Source organism: Epinephelus moara, chromosome 2 (assembly GCF_006386435.1).
Source record: "Epinephelus moara isolate mb chromosome 2, YSFRI_EMoa_1.0, whole genome shotgun sequence".
Taxonomy (NCBI): Eukaryota; Metazoa; Chordata; class Actinopteri; order Perciformes; family Serranidae; genus Epinephelus; species Epinephelus moara.
Window position 1 is genome coordinate 9202741 of NC_065507.1, and position 20084 is coordinate 9222824.

At 41.8% G+C, this 20084-nt stretch overlaps 2 protein-coding genes across 7 annotated transcripts in view; one reads left to right on the forward strand and one right to left on the reverse strand.

Annotated features, from left to right (window-relative positions):
- Window positions 1-8993, reverse strand: part of git1 (G protein-coupled receptor kinase interacting ArfGAP 1) — a 34876-nt gene extending 25883 nt beyond the window's left edge. For 2 of the 5 annotated variants that reach the window (XM_050058711.1, XM_050058686.1), the window contains exons 1-8: window positions 8399-8989; window positions 3863-3996; window positions 3410-3522; window positions 1405-1510; window positions 976-1062; window positions 732-862; window positions 510-604; window positions 287-329 (exon numbers count right to left, since the gene is read on the reverse strand). In XM_050058711.1, coding sequence (XP_049914668.1) covers window positions 287-329; window positions 510-604; window positions 732-862; window positions 976-1062; window positions 1405-1510; window positions 3410-3522; window positions 3863-3996; window positions 8399-8450 — 761 coding nt within the window. In that variant the 5' untranslated portion in view covers window positions 8451-8989. Of the gene's footprint in view, window positions 1-286; window positions 330-509; window positions 605-731; window positions 863-975; window positions 1063-1404; window positions 1511-3409; window positions 3523-3862; window positions 3997-8398 lie in introns of all 5 variants that reach the window. The other 3 variants (XM_050058720.1, XM_050058695.1, XM_050058703.1) reach the window with 3 other exon arrangements.
- A 1314-nt stretch (window positions 8994-10307) lies between these two features.
- Window positions 10308-20084, forward strand: part of ankrd13b (ankyrin repeat domain 13B) — a 58196-nt gene continuing 48419 nt past the window's right edge. For both annotated transcript variants that reach the window (XM_050058945.1, XM_050058953.1), the window contains exon 1: window positions 10308-10749. In XM_050058945.1, the coding sequence (XP_049914902.1) occupies window positions 10642-10749 (108 nt within the window). In that variant the 5' untranslated portion in view covers window positions 10308-10641. The remainder of the gene's footprint in view (window positions 10750-20084) is intronic.

Here is a 20084-nt window from a genome sequence, read left to right on the forward strand (position 1 = left end):
AATAAACAACCAGCTTCTTTTGAGATGTCAAAGACCTCCTTTTATAAACTCCTTATTTGGGTGGGGTTATATGTACTACAGTGCCACCCTCTGGTCAGAACACTGAACTGCATCAGTGTCAATAATTCCACGCCAGAGGGACACAGTGAAAAGAAGCAGTCATAGAAGTATGGCAAAGTTCAAGTGTACTAACAAAGATACCTCATGCAATTAAACCACACCATGCATACAAATGCAAGACACTCATTATCACGTTAATACAAAACAATAATATCAGGGTCCATACCTGTCTGCCATTTGAGGAATGATATAATGGCCATTCTTGTGATCTGAGGAGAGGGAGAGGAAGAGGGAGAGGAGAGGAGAGGAGAGGAGAGGAGAGGAGAGGAGAGGAGAGGAGAGGAGAGGAGAGGAGACACAATAACTGGATACAATCTACCACAAATGTCACTGAAGTTAACTATGCTTAAGGGCTTGTGAGGTGCTCACACACTGGTGCAGTGGGTTACCTGGGCGCCGTCCACAAAGGTAGAAGGCTAGTCTGTCCGTCAGTTCATACTGACACTCTACCAGCCGCTCTGCTAGCTCTATATGACCCGCCTGCCTGGAACACAGACACACAACACAAATTATTCTCCTCCCTCACCATTCTCTCACAGGAGATTTTATTTTAGATTTCATTTTAAATACAATCTGTGTTATCATAGAAGTGTGTTTCCACTGTTTTGTACCTTGCGTAGTCCATAGGTGTGCGTCCGTTGATGTCAGGTGCTCCGGGGTCTGCACCGTACACCACCAGCAGCTCAGCCTGCAGGATCTGACCTGCCTTGGCTGCCACATGGAGCGGGGTAGTGCCTTTCTCCTGGAGTTAGACACACAAACAGAGTCAGGACAAGAGGCCTGGCATAAAGAGAGTAACTGAACAGCATGGCTAATTGCTAAATGGAGTGAGTCAGCGAGTAGATTTTTCCTGACCGGGTGGAAGAAGTTGGCCTGAGCGCCGAGGGACAGGAGCCGAAGACACGTCTCTAAACTTCCCGTCCGCACACTTGAGTGAAGTTGCTAATGAAGACACAATGAGGAGAGGTAGAGAGGAGAGGGATAGAAACAGAGAGTGTTGGGGGTGTAAAGATTAAACATCATGAAGAGACAGAAACAGGCAGAATCCCCTTATTAACCCAGTGGAGCTCCACAGCATTAGAGATCATTATTATATCCTGCTGTGTCATTCAGATCACTGCCTGCCGGGAGGGTTTTATCAGTGTGTGTTTGTGTCTCCCACTGACATCTATAAATGAAACATCCTTTGTGCTTACACACACAGTTCAGCAGTATGGCAACGTCTATATAGGCTAATTACGCTGACATTCTCAACCCCTCTGCTGTGAAACACTGCGCCCTCACCTTGCTGAGGTCCTTGGTGGTGACGCCATCATCATCGCGGCAGGGCAGCTTGTGCACAAAGGCCAGCATCTGGTATTTGGCTCTGATGAACTCTGACTTAGTGGGACTGCACAGGAGCAGAAGGTGAAGAAGATGAAGATGGGGAAATTGTTGTTTTTTCATTCCACTGTTATCTTTTCATTACACACACACCCATACAGTGGGTGAAAAATATACACACATGCACACACAGGACGTATAGAAATGCTATTTTTGTTCTGGAGAGATGAGTAATCGGGCTGCCGCATAGTCAGGTGCTCTGAGCAGGAAAGAGTTCAGTGTGTTGCTTAAGGGCACTTCAGCAGTGCCCAGGAGGAACTGGCACCTCTCCAGCTACCTGTCCACACTCGAGACTTAAAATGGCCACTACGAGCTACTGCCGCCGTAATCACTATAAACAGATATCTGCATATTAATATAGGCAACTGGACAACATTTTGGTATCAGTGGCTTTCTGGTTTCCATCTGTAGTCTGTTTCTTGTTGGAGTACTGTTGACCAATCACGTTTGAGTAGCAGGTAAACAGCCCATATGGAGAGCAAAAGAGGCGGAACGCATTGGCTGAAATGCACAATCATAACCCATCAGCTATCATCTAAGCTTTATTTATTTATTTGTCTGCATTCATATATGGATACAAGGCTGCGTGATGTTGAGAAAATCAAATGTCACATTATTTTTGACCAAATACCTCAATACTGATATTGCGACAATATGTTACAATGTTTTCGGGTTGAGGTTTGGTTCTTTCACAAAATAAACATAATGAGATTTCTGATGGATAATCATCAGTGAGGCAGGTATAATGACTGAGTGGGTAAAGGCAAAAGTAGAACAGCGAGAACAGTCTGGTAAGTTCATAAAATGACATCACTTTACTGCAATGCAGCCTTCACAACCAGGAAATCCAACACTTAAATTATTACGATATCCAAAATCTAAGATGGTACCCAGTCTCATATCAAGATATTAATATCATATTGATATACTGCCCAGCTCAATGCAGATATTTGTTTATAGAGATTAGCTGAAATGTGCAGCGGTCGGAAGAGGAAGTCTTGGCCCTGATATCCACCGGCTACACCGAAACCCCTGAAATACTCCCCGAGGCTAAATCACTGTCAGGCCGATAGCTGGTGGGTTACGAGACTGCTGCCCGACATGAAATTCAAACGTCAGAAAAATCATATTTGCAACTACAGGCCAGGTCCAGTCCAATTTTAAGTTTTTCCTGAATGCCAGATGTTCTTTTTTACAAACAGCTGAGTTGTATTTTGACTGAAAAGCACTTCATCCTTTGATGTCACTTTTCTCCTTCTCCTTTTGATTCTTTGTGTTAGGAGAAAAATCCCACTCTCTTATCAAAGAAAAAGTCCTAAGCTAAGAACTACCCGCCTTAACAACACTGCTGCTGCTCAGTGAGGCCCGAGCAGGGTTCCTTCCCATCTTACTTGAATAAGCCAGAATTGATGGGTAACTAATGGTTCCCTGCTTGTTATACACAGACATTAACACAGTATACAATGTCGTATATTTCGAAAGAGATTGTGCACAATGTGCTTCTACACATTTGTGAAATGACAAATTAAGTGAATGGAACAGACTATTTCCTGCAGGTCCAATTCTTGATCTCAGGACACTCCCAGAGCTACATTTCACCACAAAAGAAGCACTAAAAAGCTACAAAGACAAACCATATCCTGTATTTAGGTATACAAAATCCCTATGAGAACAGAGCAGTATTCATTAGGAAGGTGATCCATGCATAGGAGACAACTGTTCATAGAGCATTACAGAACAACTGGGTGCAATTGCTCTTCACTACTGCAAACACAAATGATGTCCAAAAAGATTATATAGCAATCCTGTGCTGCAGGGACAATAATTTCCCCCAACAAAGGTGACTGGTGGGAGATGTGTGATAGTTTTGTTTTGTGTATTCCGAGCCTGTAGGGAGTATACTTACTGGACTTTGTCCTGGGGGTTGGGTTTCCTCCGACCGCTCTGTACCTGAGCAGGGTCCAGAAGACTGTGTTCCCATATGGAGTTGGCCCCGTTACTGGCCAAGGTCTGAACCATCTAGAACATACACACACAGTAGTGACTCAGTAATGCAAGAGAATAATGAGAATATTATGGTGAGTGAAGTCGCGTTGCAGCCCAAACTGCAACATCATAATGTAATATTTTGAATGTATTGCTTTGGTGACCAAAAGCTAAAATATATATTTATACAAAAGGATGGATATGCAGAATTAGCATAAATAAAGAAAATAAGAACCTGTTTTTTTTCATAAACACAGAAACCAGTCGGAATGGATTTGCATCCTCACTCTCAGTGGTAGTACTCTGGGCCTCTGGTACTGCATTTGCTCTAACTTAATTTCCCTTTCCTTCACTCTTCATCTCTCAGTCTTACCTGCAGTAGTGCGGGAGGCCATCCGCTGTGCCTCAGGTGCTTGACTATGGAGATATGGCGGCCTAAGCTGCGGTGGACTGAACAGCATTCATCACAGATCAGGACCCCTCGGTTGATACTGGTCCAGCCCGGGTCTTACAGGCAAAGAGAAACAGATAAATGGTATTACAAGTCTTATAAACATGCTGTGTCCGGTGGTAAGACTTTTAAGCATTGCAAAAGAATCTTATGTGCTTTATCACAACAGTCACGTTAGTCCAGGCTGGATTACAATAATACCTTCAATGTGCAAGTATTAGAATGTGGGGGGCCTAAATTACAGTTTACTACCACAGTACTCTGCGGTGCCATTTTTTCCCTCCAAGTAGACATGTGCTCTACTGACACTGCTACTCTGGCCAGGCTTCATTCAAGGTCAAGTCAAACACATGCTCCTTTCAGACCTCTTTTCTCATTCAAGGTCAAGTCCAACATATGCTCATTTTAGTCTTAATTTCTCAGCTGCTAACCTGCAATAAGAAGTGTTTAATGAAATATGTGGATATGTATGCACAGAATGACAAACGTAGAGCTGAGCAACAGCATAAAGCTTAAGTACGGTGATCTTCTGTCACCAAAACTCCAATTACGATTATAAGTCCTTTGAATTTCACAGATTTTCGTGCTGTTATATACTATAGTATTGTATAATACACATTAAAAGCAAAGTCATCCTCAAAAGATATGCATCTTTGTAGTTTATCAAAGAGCTGTGGAAACACAGTAGTGTTGTAACTGGGAGAATTTCAGGAAAAAAAGGTATTCTTCACAGTAAGGACTGGGCAGTCAGACAGTATATCAAGATGATAACATGAAGAAATGATAACACTGAATTATCAGCCAGCCTATGTAAACTGTTAGCTACAGTTGTAAGATGCCATGTGGAAGAACCAAATACGGTATAGAGATGGATCATACACACACTGAATATTCCATATGCTGAGTTGTACTATAGCTCCCCTGAGCTCAGTGTACTCCATGAATTGCCACTCAGTGATAAACCAATACATGCACAGAGTCCTGCTTTGATTGAAGTGCTTACAAATGTAGGGCTCAATGTTGTACCGACCAAACTGCAGGAAACTATGTGCAGTTAAGTCAGGCTGAAGGTTAAAGTGAAGTTACAGTCAAGGTTACACAAGTCCAGAAGATTTTTCACCATATCATATATTACTGGTTATACTAAGTATGTAAATATAAGTACATGAAAAGGAGAAAATATTTGAAGACATTTCAATTTCAGATAAAGGAAACATCCTCAAAATGCACATGCTTCTACACACATACATACACCATGCAAACTCTAACCTTTCAGTCATAAGCAGCTTGGTATAAGACCGGTGGTGCCTTACTGGCTGAGCCAAATGTCAGATCTACTAGTGTTCGACAGAAGCCTGAGGTTTCCATAACAACATCTGGTATTTGCTTTAGTCTGTTCGGTGTGATATTGCAGTGACATACAAAATTCTGGTGGGAACATCACTTTTGTTCCACCCAAGACATCAGTGCAGATGAGTGTGAATGCTGTGAGGACGAGACGGGAAGCAGCTACAGCCAATGCCAGTCTACTGACACTGGCAGACGAGTCACAGAGTCTGGGTCATGTTTATGCCCTCAGGACCCTGATGTGATGAGCAGCTCACAACTAATACAGTCTGCAATATCAAAACAAATATATGCACACTTACATGATGTATTCACCAACACACACACACACACACACACACACATCCACTATCTGTATTAGTCACTCTCGGGCTGGGATAAAACTGTCTGGGCTTAGGGTATTAATGGAGCTAAAATAGTCCATCATCAGATGAACTGACATGCTGTAAGTCTTTTTGCCTGCAGAAAAAGTAGCAGCAAATACAAAATGGCTTTGATAAGAGCTATAGCCTAGTTTAGAACAGTAGCCCGTGGGCTTTAAAGGCCGGACTGCAGCAATTTAATTCCTTAATCTGTGTAATAAATATAAAAACTCCCACAGGCTACGCTATCTGCTTGGCTCGCTGGATCAATATGAGGCTACACCATTAAGCTATTAGACCTGAATAGACTATTGGCAGCAGAGTATTGGCCAAATCTGCAGCATGACATAATTTAGCCTAAAGTTGGCCTAATTCGTCGATACAGCATTGACATTTGTTTTTATAACTGCCACTAAAGGCTGCATAAAAACATGTATAACAATAAGTATTAACGGTGAATGATAGCATTTAAAGGCTGAAAAACTCCTGCTAAAATAAACACTGAAACTAATGCTTGCACTTACGTAATTCGACTGGTAACTGTTAAGTTTCTACACTAAAACTCATCACAGGTTAATTCATATTCCACACTGGAGGAGCCTCACAGCTCTAAATAACCATTTAAATACCCAGGAGTAACATGTAGGTTGATTGCATTCCCACACACAGTTTTTACTTCCTCTAATTTTGGCTTTCTGAACTTGCCCAAACACCGGTCACGACGTCAACAGTAGAACCTGACAGCACAACACGACAAAGGAATTGGACGCCACTGTCACGCTGCTCTAAATGCTTGCACAAGAATCTCAGTTTCTTATACAGTTGCATCTGGGCTCAATAAAGAGTTTACCATCATGACAACATGATTCATTGTTGCCATAAACCGTGCAGATTGCCACGGCGTGACATTAAAGCCTCCTGAGGCTTGGCTCGGACTGGGAGTATCAGTCGTCCTTTGTAGCCATGCCATCGAGTTATCCCCCAGTATGACACAAAGCTTGGTAGTAGGGAGGTGGCCTGTCACCAGTGGCTAGGTCAGCATTTTGCAGAACGCACTGCGTGTGTGTGTGTGTGTACGTCGTCGTAAGGAGGAGCAACATGCAAAGAGTTGATGGTAGCAGAAGAAATCTACAGCTAGTTTCAGGTACACCAACACCAACAAGCTAAACACTATCATGAAAAATCAGGAAATTCATCTAGAGAAACCCATGTAAAAAGACAATTACTTGACAATGAGCACACATCTTTTCCTTTTCCAGACAGGATTAATTTGTCAGGAATATCACACATTAATCATACTCTAATGGCAATGGCATTCAAGGAAACACATTCAGCTGGGGTTGGTTAGTGCTGGTCAGAAGATGAAGCGGGAGATGCAACTGAGGGGGCAGGAGGACAGACTGCAGGAAGGTAAGCGTATAGTAGTAGCAGGGAATAGATTCAGGTCATAAAGCAGAAGCAAGGTGTAGTCAGCAGGATCCTGAACACTGAGCAGTAGCACCCTAAAGCTTATGACAGTTTTGAACACACTGCTATCAGGGGGAGCAGCTGTGAAGAGGGCAGCTGCTGTAATACATGTACACATGAATGAATGCTGGCAACACGCATACACACCAATAATCGAGTGCTTCAAACTAGATATGAGGACATGTGCAAGGTAGATGCTCGGAAGAGGATTCCAAGGTTTATTTGGTATCACCTCCCCACTTTCCTCCAAGCACTGACAGGGGCAAACGAGGTAAAAGTAACTTGAAAATGTGAATGCTCATTGCAGTGGTCACACTTACTCATGCACAACAACATGGACAACACACTAGCTTTATCTGGCACTTGAAGTTTAATATAGCGTTGTTTATTCTTTTAAATCGGGTTAGCTAAATGTTCCAATTTGGGTGGCTTTCACACGAATTTGCTCCTGTAAATCCCCTCAGCGTTGGTGAGAATTCAATCTGTAAACTGTGGAAGAGACTACAAATGCAGTGAAATATATATTATATAGAAATCTTAACTCAAGTAGGTAATGTCTGTCCGGAATTTACAACAGTGTACAGAAACTACCAAAAACTAATGTCAGATTCCGCTAAAGCGACTGGCTGGTAGCTGACGCGTTAGCAGAATCGGCTCAGCAATAACTTGCCGTTGAGCAAAAGTTAGCTAGGCTAGCTAACGGTGTAGCTAGGATAGCAACTTTAGCCAGGTACACAATCTCAAAACGCCGCGGGCGAGCACTAACAATGACATAATGGGGTTGAAATATATTCATAATAGTGCATGTTAATACACTGAGGGCGGGCGCAGTGTTTAATAATAGCCAGCAACGCAGTGAGTCAAAATCGCCTGCTAGTTAGCAATGCTAAGCTAACGCGTTAAGAAGTCTGTCCCGGTCACGAAAATCAAAACAAACGTCTGTTGAAGTAGGAAAGCGACATAAATCTGACACTCAGATGGTCCACTGCAGCAAACAAGCTGGAAGCCTTCACATATGGTCTCGGTCAACTGAATATGAATATCAAGCTTCTCAATTAATGTTTAGCAGCTATTAGCCTCAGGTTTTCCCGTTGTGATAACACGCCTATTTTTCACTGTTTATTTGGGGCCTAAGCGAAGCTGGTTAGCCCTGGCCGTTTTCCTGCTCTGCGGACCCGCTGACAGTGACAGCAGCTTCGGTGCTGTTGTCCCACCGTGTCGCCCTCCCGATGTATTGTTCCAGTGTAGTGGTCTATTTTTGATTTATTTTCCTCCTCCCTACCTGGCGCACTGCAGTCAGCGCAGACTTCTGTCCTCTGTAGCTTCCTCGACATCTCGAAAGTCGCTGAAATGGAGAGGTGGATGTCGGCGATGATGTGGTTGTTCGCCTTTACTCCCCCGAGCTACCGACCGACGTCTGCAGTCAACCGATGCGGCCCCTGAATCCCCGGAAGCCGGGTGGTGTGATCGGTTTTCCCGGCCAGCTGACAGTTGAATTTCCCGTTTGTTCCTGAGGTCTCTTCGCCCACGTCCACCACTGAACTCAAGTGTGGAGGCAAGTTATGCGAACATGGTTAATCTGGCTGTTTGTATGAACCTCATAGCGGAATATTTACTAAATCTGTTCGCTGCATTGCCTGCGACTCACCGAGAGACGGCAGCTCTCTACCTGTCAGTTTCCGCACACACACCCAACATCCCTGCAGCCTACCTATGGAGGGGCAGGGAGGGGTGAGGGGGCAAGAATAATCCTGTCATTATGTTAAAGGTGAGCTGGGTTTCACAGACTGATCAAAGCAGAGCAATAAAAAATCAAATCACTAGTATTTATTTTAAACTCAGATAGATGAACAGGATTTAAATGTAAGACTTCCTATTGACCCTGACCTACATGTTATCTCCTTTATATAGCAATAAAGGCCTAAGGATTGGTTAAATGTTATTTTCTGCAGATATTTCACATCTGTGATATTTTATTTTATTTCTATTATTTTTTTTAATGGGCAAACTAGCAACAGATGGTCACAGTCCCCTTTAAAACACACACTAAAGAGCATATTCCTTTAACAAAAGTTCTATTTATTTAGGATACTTAAAAAAAAGTTAGGCTCATGTCACTATGTAACTATTAGATTCATAAAATGTAAATTATTTTTGTTTTTATTATTATCAAGAATAAGATTAGGCCATTATGAGAAGTACATTAGTAGTAGGCTAGTAGTAGTGGTGGTATTTCTGTTATTATTATCACATTTCAGCAACACAATGTTGACAGATGAACAGGATATAAATGTGAGACATCCTATTGACCCTGACCTACATGTTATCTCCTTTATAAAGCAATAAAGGCCTACAGACTGGTGAAATGTTATATTCTGCAGATTCTGCATCTGTGATATTTAATTTTATTTTATTTTATTTTATTTTATTCCATATTATTTAATTTTGTTTTATTTTATGTATTTTTTTAAATACAATTTTAAATAATTAATTGTTGTTTTTATTTATTTATTTTTTTAATGGGCAAACTAGCAACACTCTCTTTCAAAACCCATTCTATAGAGCACATTCCTTTAACAAAAGTTTTATGTATTTAGGCTACTAAAAAAAAGTTAGACTCATGTCACTATGTAACTATCAGATCCATAAAACATATACATTATTGTTATTGTTGTTAGTATAAAGAATAACAATAATATAAGGCTATTATTAGAAGTAGTAATAGGGTTGTAGTAGTGGTGATATTTCTGTTGTTCTTGTTATCACATTACAGCAACACATAAATTCAAATACAATACACATACAAAAAATGTATAAATAGGCAAAATAAAACATACCTAGATCTAGATAGGGACCTAGACAGTCAGAGACAAACTATAGATTTTAATTGAATAAAACAAACTATCAATTACATCTAACACAAACAAGGTTTCAGTAGCCTATGTATACTTTTTAAAATCTCCACAGTCCATCACTACTATAAGATTCCTGTAGGGGGATGTGCTCTGTAGTTTCCTTTTAAACATTACATATAATTTCTGCGGGTTTTCTCATCTTTCTTTCTTTTTTCACGAGGCATATGTTTTATCACTACATCCCTGACAGCGGATTGGCTGACTGTGCGCACATTTCATTGCAGCTTGTCAACGCATCTTTCTCAGTCACCACCGGATGGGAGGAGAGGAGGAGGATAGATGTGTTAGAGTAGGCAGGGGAGGAAGAGAGAGGGAGGCAAGAGGTGGAGGAACGGGTGGTTAAGAAATAAAGGTGTAGCCTGATCTACGGAGACAATCAAACGAAGGGGTTTATTTCTACAAATGATTTTCACGGGGCTTTGCTGTGTATTTTAAGCAGAGCAGGCAGGGGAGTCATTCACTGTTTCTGACGCGCAAGGCTGCCCCTATACGCCGCTGGGCATCACCGCCGATAAAGGATGATAGGTTTGATTATATAGCGTAAATTAACAGCAAAGTATCCTTACAATCCACAGTGAAGAAAGGGCAGGAGGCAAACTATGATCCGAGGATGATTTCTGCTAAGAAAACTCCGGAGAAGAGTCGTTATCCTATCCACTATTTGGTGTGGCACAACAAACACCGACAGCTGGAGAAAGAGCTGGCAACGAAAGAGCAGGTGAGACGGTGAGGAGCGATCAAAGGCATCTCTCCTTACAGACACAGGCCTGTGTCTTTATTATAAGCGTTAAAATGGGCGTGTGGGTGCATAGATTTAATAGGTGATGATACAGATGCCATTCATGAAATACCTCATTCAGGAACCTGCTCAATAACTGGGAATAGCGCAGTTAATTGTTCTCTGTGGGGTGGAGGGAGACACTTGTAGACCACATCCTCAGACTTGGATTCACACTATTTTCCTTTTGTCATTCATTTTGTCATCTTGAAATCACAGAGTGACAAAACATACTCAATATGTTAAGGATTATTTACTGCATTGGGGCTCAAAATATTTATCATCCCAGGGATTTTAATATGCATGAGAAGTTGTAACTGGAGTTTATTCCTGGAAAAATTCCAACTGCAAATCACTGTAATTGCAAACCCTGATGGTGTTGCAGTGTTTCGCTGTGTGTGTGTGTTTAGTCAGAGTCAGAGGTGTTTTTACGCCTGTGTGTAAAGCAGCATTATTGTGTGTGTTCTACTCAAAACTGAAGGCTCTCTACCTTCCCACCAGCACCTAAACCATTCGTGAGTGGGTGAGACAATGCAGATACTGAGCATGTGGGCGAACAGTTGCCAACCACCACAGTAAATACAGTAATGGAATCATTAAGGTATTGTATTCGGTTTGCAGGGAAGATGTTTGTCATAGTCAAAAGCATGGAAAATGATTTTCAGCCACTGGTAAAATTGGAGTACTTCAGCATAGGGCGAGGGACTCGATTATATGATAAGAATTACACTATTATTTTTGTGTGTGTGTGTGTGTGTGTGTGTGTGTGTGTAAAAGAGAGTGACTGTGCAAGAGTGTGCATGCGTGTGAATTCAGTCTTTTTTTTCTTTCTTTTTTTAAATGTACTGAAGCGTTTTGCCATTATATAAGAGATGCTCTGCAGGTTAGCAACTAACAGATTTCGAGTGCATGCATCATGCAGCAGTCTCAAGACATCACACTTCCACACACACATGTGCGCACACTTGCCAGCCCATGCACACTCTTACCTTCTTGCGGTTACAAAATCATAACCCTGGAGGCATTTTCTTTACACCAAAATAGCCAGCAAGAGCCCCAAAGGTAGATATTAATTGGTTTACCACAATCCCTGCATTTACAGTGTAAGGGAGTGTGGTAGTGACATTTAATCCTTAACCATAATGATAACTAGTAGGAGGAAAATGGCAAAACTGCGAACATGTCACAGTGAAGAGGCTCTTAAAACTGGCTAAGACCTCTGTATTTATGTTAAAGGTAACACACTGTGTTTCCCTGAAAGGGGAGCTGGAAATAAACCATGTATGCTCTTGAGGCACACGAGGAGACGACAAAACCTTTTTTAACTTATAGAGCTTTGCAGTTGATGAATACTAATTTTCATGCCCTGCTGACTCAACACTGAATTGAAATGAAACAGATGACTCTTACTGGTACTTTGGTTTAAAATCCATCATAAAAATTTATAGGTCCAAGGACCTATCTTTAGCCAGTAGCTATGCTAGTGACGTGGCTCAAACGATGACGGTGTCAGAGGTCAGTCGGTTTGTCAGTCCAGCACTTTACAATGTCTTCACAACTATTGGACAGATTATTGTAACGTGAAGAGCAGGCGTTCATGGTCCTCAGACGATTTATTGTAATGTCTTCCACAATCAACTGACTTTTCATCTGGTACCACAAACTAGTCAAAATCCAAAACTGGTCCAACACTTTTGCTGATGCAGGATGTCTAGTGACCAAATTCCATCTCAGTCTTAGTCTGCTTATGTGAAATAGTAAAATGTTCCCAAATGTATGAATTATTGACACGGATAAAGGTGATAATTCACATTAAGATCTCTAAACTGAAACTTTTGCCGTGTTTGGGTTAGTCCTCGCAACCCCATTGCCATTTATTTTTCAGGAACCCTTGTATATATAAATATTTTATGATGCAAATGTTATTGCTCCTTTGCCGTGCATTTGAACCCGGGACCTTGACATCATATCTGATCTTTATATAAACTAAGCATAGCAGACTGCCTCGTAGTTCCTTTTCCTGTGTGAGAACAAACACAAATCTGTTGAACATCTCAAGTCCCAAAGTGTTCAGAGGCAAAAGAGATTTGATGCTGATCCTTAGTAAATCAGCATGATTAGTCACCCTCCTCTTGTGCTTGTGTACGATAAGGACTCGTTTTTATTGTTGTACCCAATGTAAATCTGTCTCCACCAATATGGCAGACAGATGTCGATATATTATATCCGCCACAGTAGAAACTTTATGAAACACGAACACTGTGTGACCTTAAATCTATGCATAATTTAAACCTCTGCCTACAGCATGTGTTAAAATGAAACACCTGGCCTCTTTACCATAGCGAATTTCATAGGTTTCAAATCTCTGTGGCTTTAAAGCTGTTTAAGGCCGTCAAAAGAAGAACAAACAAAATAGAAAAGAAGCAGAAAGGCAGAAAAAGCATTTATATTTTCATTTTTCACAACAACCACTATTCCTCGCTCTTTTCATGCCGGCTCCAGAGGCACTCTCTTAGACCCTAAACCTCAGTCATCAGCTCTCTGTGTTTGATGGTAGATCAGAGCAAGTTGTGAGGAGACAGGTAGTAAACAACAAATGAGAGCGTCACTTCTTTCTTCTGTTGTTCCCCTTTCATTGTTGATGAACTTCTGCTTAGCCTCATCTATAACTGTAACGGTTCAAACTACCTCTCTAGCTCTTGCCCTCTTGCTTATCGTGTGTGTTTGTTTCCATGCATGTGTGTGGGTGTATGCACATGTATGGTTTTGCATATGTTTTATAATTCACTATGCTTTGCATCTTACATTATTCACATCAGCCACTAAACTAATAGAATTATTATAACGTCAGCATCATGACATCTACTTTGTGTCAAATGAACTTTATATAGTAACCTGAGTCCTCAGTCTACATGTGTGGTGCTGCTTAAACTAGGACAGCACACACACACACACACCATTTATTATGCCCTAAACCCGAGCCCATCAGTCACACACTCGAAACACACATACATACACATATGTGATGCCGATGACAGGTGTCAAAAAGCATTGTGGGTAACTGTGGGACTCCCGTGGCTCCAGTCAGTTCAACACCATTTTGACAGCACAGGGGTTTTTTTATAGCTGCAGACAAGTGATGGAAGTTGAATGCTGCAGGAATAATGAACAAAGTTAACTGTAATTAAAATGTAAAATGCAAGTCTCTCTGCAGCTGCTAAAATTTCCATTCTAGTGAATCAGGACTCCAAATATGAACTTGCCAAGTATGTCCAGGCCCTAGTTGGCCTGCCTGCTGTGCATATCCAGGACACTGTATCACATGCATTGGTTTGTATGCTTAGAATTGAAACACTGCGGACATGAAAATCAAGTCCATTAATCCACATTTGGGATGAGGTAAACCACGTGGTCTTATTCACCATATTTTATTTGCATTACATGTGTAAATCTGACTAGTAGCCAACAAGCTGCAAATGGTTGAAACGGACATTTTGTCCTGTTTTGATAACAACAGTAGTGCAGTGGTTAAAAAATGATTAGGTATCAGTAAAGTTAAGGTGACACGAGGGACCACAATGGCCTTCACGTGTCGCTAACTTTGTGTGGACAGATGCCAGCTATCCGGTAGTTAAGATTAGAGGGACCTTGAGGATGTGCTCTGCTGATCTCACATGTATAAATAACTGGTTCTGTCTGATAATTTGGACCACTGAGACTGACCCCAATCTCCATATGGCACTTTATACATGCCTGCTGAACATGTACGTTGGACACAAAGTGTTACTCTTTAAGCTTTTGGTATGACTGTGTTGATGCATGACCTACATGTTGTACTAAGAGACAAGTCTGACAGATTAAATCCAGTTCATGCAGACCTTGATTGATAACTATTTAAAGGTTCTGTGCGTGACATTCAGAATATTAATTTTACAGCAAACCACTATTTGCTATGTAAAGATATAGTGGAGTGATGGTGTCCTGAGCAGGTTACCACTGATATTGGTATGTCGTCTTCGCAGCCAAAGCACTGTTAGCGCCGTTAGCTGCTAGCCACTGGCTGGGTCACCTCCATGTTGAGAACCGTGTCCAGACAACTTGTACGCTCTGCATTTTGCAATGAGCCTCTTTAACTTTTTTCCTGGTATACTGGATAACTGACAGAGAGATCCCACATGCACTTGACATATACACATATACACTTGGCATACTGAAGTAAGATTATGATTCACAGTCAGAGAGAGATTTCTATTGTTAGCATCAGCCATGAAAGAAAAATACTCAGGGAGCATCTAAGAAGAATATTAGAAATACATATGCATAATATTATTACATAGTGCATTGTGATAGTTCCTATGATATCACATGATAGACATTAGGATATCACATTATGGCTGTGCTGTTATAGCAAGACAGTATTGTGCAGACGTTGGATGACAATGGCTGGTGTCTGATGAATTCAGTATCCACTCAGCTGTAGAAGAACAGTTTAATATCACTGACCTCTGCTTCATGCTGCAGTAAAATAAAGGTAATCTAGAGCCGTCTCCATATCAGAGCTTTTTAAAGCCTGCCCAGCCTTTGGTGAAATGATGAGACTCATTTCATTTTGCTATGTGCATGCATCAAATATCCGGCACTCTTATTACCTCCCAGCACAACAAAGCTATGAATGGCTAGATGATGAAGTTTTTTAAAATGCTAGTTTTCCAACAATTGTGTCATGAGACTGTACAACTATATGTTGAGAGTCCTGTGCTTGCCCACTCTTCCATAAGCAGCACATAAAGTGTGAGTAAGTGAGGGGAGCAGAAATGCTGCCACAGCAGGCTACAGTGGAATAATTAGTAGATCGGATATCGATGTTACAACGCAAAGCCAGAGAGAGGAAACTGAACATATTAAGAGGAGGTGTGGTTGAATAAATGCCAGGTACACAGCTGACCACAGACAGAGATGAGATGAGTGGTGAAATAGGCAGAACATAACAAGCAGTGGGTGAGACAAGAAGCAATGAGAGATCAATTTTTAGCTCTGTTCCCCAGATTCATAAAATCAGGTTGATATGAAGGCGATAACTAACAGCCAGTAAAGAGAGGTGAAATAGTGAAAGCATGGAGGCAACACTGACAGACTTAACCAAGGAGTGGAGCAACAAATGTGTTGAGTGGAGGCGCAAACAAGGCAGTGAAGGGAGTGAAGACAGAGAGTAAAAGAAGAGGAGAGGAGGTGGGAGGGAAATAATGACAGACTTTGACCATGAGCAGAGTCCGTCTGGGCTGCACACAGATGTAAAAGCACAGTGTGATTGAGAAAGAGCAGGGCCGTGTAGAGAGTGATGGTCTATCTCAGGACGGAGGCAGGAAATAACAAGGATCTCTGCTCTTTTTCTCCGTTGCTGTTTCTTGTCCTCTCTGTCAGTCTGTCTCTGACCCCAGCTCTCAGTGAGCAGTTTGATCATAATGCCCTCGGCAAGGTGCTAATGTTAAATCAGCATTATAAAATCTTATGCTGGGTTGGCATGAGGGAAGGGAGCCATAAATTAAGCCTCACAGGTTCACTGTGTTCACTCTGGGCCTGAGTCTTTACGCCAACCATCTGCTATCTGCTTGCACCTGCCTACTACAAGCTTCTTCTCTCCTTTTCTCAGCCTGCAGGGTGTCTAAAGGGCCTTAAAAAGTCTAGAAATGTCTTGCATTTAATTTTCATAAATATTAGGCATCAAAAGTCATTAAAGTAGCTGTTTGTAACTGTAGAGAAAGATTATTGCTGAGTCTTATTATCAGCTCGTCAAATACTGACGCTTTGGGTTCGGTCGGACTACTAAGTCAAAGCATTGGTATTTAAAAAACCTGGGAGTGAGACTCAACAATCAACTATCTTTCCCCAGGGTTCCCCCTAAAATTGAACCTAATGCTGTCTTTTTACTTCATACATGTACTTACCTGTTGGGAAAAATGACAATAAATTAGATTAATTCCTTGATACCTCTGCACAGGACCACATACTGGCAATGCGTGAATATGAAAAAAGATCCAAAAATCTGTTTAAAATGATCTTGAAAGGTCTCAAAAAGCATTAAACTTAAGTGTCCGATACCTGGAGACACGCTGGCTTGCTTCTTCTTGTTTTGTCCATTTACATTCCACTGTTTTGGGTTAGGCATTGACCTCGAATGGTTAGGGTCAGGATAGCCCATTGGTCAGGGGATAGGATTTGAACTAATAGGGTTTGCAGTATGGATCAGGTAGTGACAGTTCTCTCTGGCAAACTGTCCGTGCACAATAAACAATGGATGAGATTAGCTCAGTTTAGTGAAGCTGTTGTCATATTAACTGGATTAGCTATGCCAATATTTATGGCTGCGGCTGCAATGTGAAGATTGTTATTTATTCTCATGAACTGACCAGAAATTGCTCACAGTCTGGATAGAACCGTCACTTGGTCTGGGCCTGACTGCAATTCGGCATTTAGTGATGCGCCCTCTATCCCCTGTTGCCTTCCATTCCTGTTCACCTCCAGCCATCCATCTATCAACCCCACCCTCACCCCGCTTATTTTCCTCAGTGTAATGAAACCCAAGTCCTAATTGCAGTGCAGCAAAGCCACAATGAGATGCCATGAGGGCTGGGCTGGGGTCAGATTTAGTTAAGTTGCTGAAAGCTTTTAACACAGAGAGAGAAATACAGAGAAAGATACACAGAGCAGTAATAGGTAAGGATGTTGGTGATAGGATTAAGGGAAGATGGGGTAGAAATAAATTAAGGTGGTAAGGAATGGACACAAATACATAGGGAATTAGAGAGAAGAGATGCTTAGAAGTAAAGATCTGTGCAACAGACAGGATCTAGTTAGCAGTGTCACAAGCACACTGATGACTGAAAAAAATAATTTTCATGGCAGTCATCTCAAAGTCATTCAAGTCTGCTTAGTCTGAAGTCCAAGAAAGAACAGGGATAGTTTCGCTTTATGTTCGGGGTCACTGAGTCCTTTCCGCCACAGCTTGATCCCTGTAGGGATGATATGCCTCAAGTGTTTCTCTTCGATCCCCACATTACTGATCCTGTGAAAGTCACCATCTCCACAAGAGGCGAACATCCCCACATTTGAATATTTCAGCCACCATGTCTTACTGTAGGTTTCATGCACTGTATCAATCTTTCATGGGGTTTTGTTGGCCAGCAGGCATCTCGTAAGAGGTCATCATTACCCAGGCCATGCTCAGCATGGGTGCAAATGTCCTGACCTCAACTGGGAACATTGTCAAAAACTCTGAGCAGCTCCTGAGCCCTGTGATCATGCATTTCATGCAGCAGTGCTGGAGAAGTCTGGTGGGTCAGATCCCATTACTGTGGTAGAGGTTAATGTGGGGTTGAAGTTCCTGTCAAGTTCAATAGTCCATGATGGCACGGCCCCAAGGAGGAACTATCCTAAAATACCCACTGGATGTTGTACGGTTGTTGTGCTTGATATGCCTTTGCAGTGTCTTAAGGAGCAGTGTGTAGTAGGGTTGGTTGTCCAGATTTTCAGAAAGGGATTTAATTATGAGGAAATCATACTGCTAAGCAACCCAGTAAAAAGTCTATGCAGGATAGTGAAAAGGATACTGGAGGGCGGGCAAGTTTAATATTCTAAGGAACAATTCATCTTTTTAGCCTGGTGACAGTGAATCAACTAATAGATTGTCAAAATGTCCCAGGAGTTTCTCAAACCCATTGAAAGCAGGTGTTATACTATGGGCTTTGTCCCCATCCCTCTAGGATTCAAAGATAGATGAGCGAGGCAGCCTGTGACTGGTGACGATATTCAGCTCGGAGGCATTAGGGTCTTTTCCCTGATATTCACTGATGATGCTATTTTCTCCAGCCTCATTTGCCTACAACCTCCGCTGTGCAGCACTCTGCTGTGTGCACATTGTTGTGTCTGAGCAGCAGCAATAACTACGATGAGGGTTTGTTCTTCCAAATCGAAGGTGATGCTTCTCTTGTGGAAAAAGCTTGCTCATCCTGTTAAGGTGTGAGGGTTAGCAGCTGTCCCAGGTGGACGAGTTCAAGTATCTCACATGAGCAGCTGGTTACATCAGCTGCGGTAATATTGATGCTATTCTGGACCATGGTAGTAAAGAGGCTTTTAAGCCTGAAGGCGAGACTTGTGATTTGTAATTTTTTTTTTGTTGAGGGATTATAACAATTCCTGGTAGTGGACTCCAGTGTATACAAGTCACGTTTTTAAACATGATGGGGGGAAAAAAGCATAATCAATACACTGACTTTTCTTTTTGCTGCTGGAAAAAAAGGTGAAGTCCTCACACTGTTGTAGCTCCTCAAATGTTTATTGTATAAGATCAACGCTGCTGGAAACGCAGTGACAGCTTGCTAAAAAATACCCACGTATGGTTCCACAATCGCCACTGGAAATGCATCGATGACTTGCTAAAAAACATACATGTTCGGCGTGACAAATACTGCTGGAAACACAGTGACAGCTAACCCTAAAAACACTCATGTATGATGCAACAATCACTGCTGGAAATGCACTAATGACTAGCCATAAAACATGAACATACGGCTGCTGGAAACACAGCAACAGTTCACTAAAAACTACCCATGTTTGGCAACAAAATCACCACTGGAAACGCACTCACGGCTCACTTAAAAACACCCATGTTCAATGACCTAAATGCTGCTGGAAATGCAGTGAAATGCAGCTCACTACAGAACACACACCTTCATTGACGCAAACACCAGTGGAAGGGCAGTGAAGGAGCACTTAAAAATACCCATGTTCATTGCTGTAAGGGCTGCTGGAAATGCAGCAATGACTAAAAAACAATTCATGTTGTGTGTTGGTCGGCTGTAGTCTCGCCTAAGTTTCATGCCATCCACAATCCCCTCCACATCTCCATGACAAAGTCAGCTCATATAAATGTAATCAGAACTATGTTACAGAAACATTAATATGATGAGTATGAAACGTCGTGAAACATCGTGATACTCCTTTAATTTGACCTGCACATTTCCTGCCAGTTAAATGCCAAATCTTGCAGAGAAAATGACCCTCTGATTTCATTATCAGCCCAGGCTAAGTGCAACCATATTTTGCTACACCACTAGGTTTACCTGAAATTGCTACATAATTCACATGCTCATGACACACACACACACACGAACAAGGAAAGAAAGGAAGTGACAGCTGTGGTGTTTCACTCCAATAGGTTACAGCCGCTACATTATGTGATTATGCTCTTTTATAGCGTATGCACTGTCTGCCTCAAA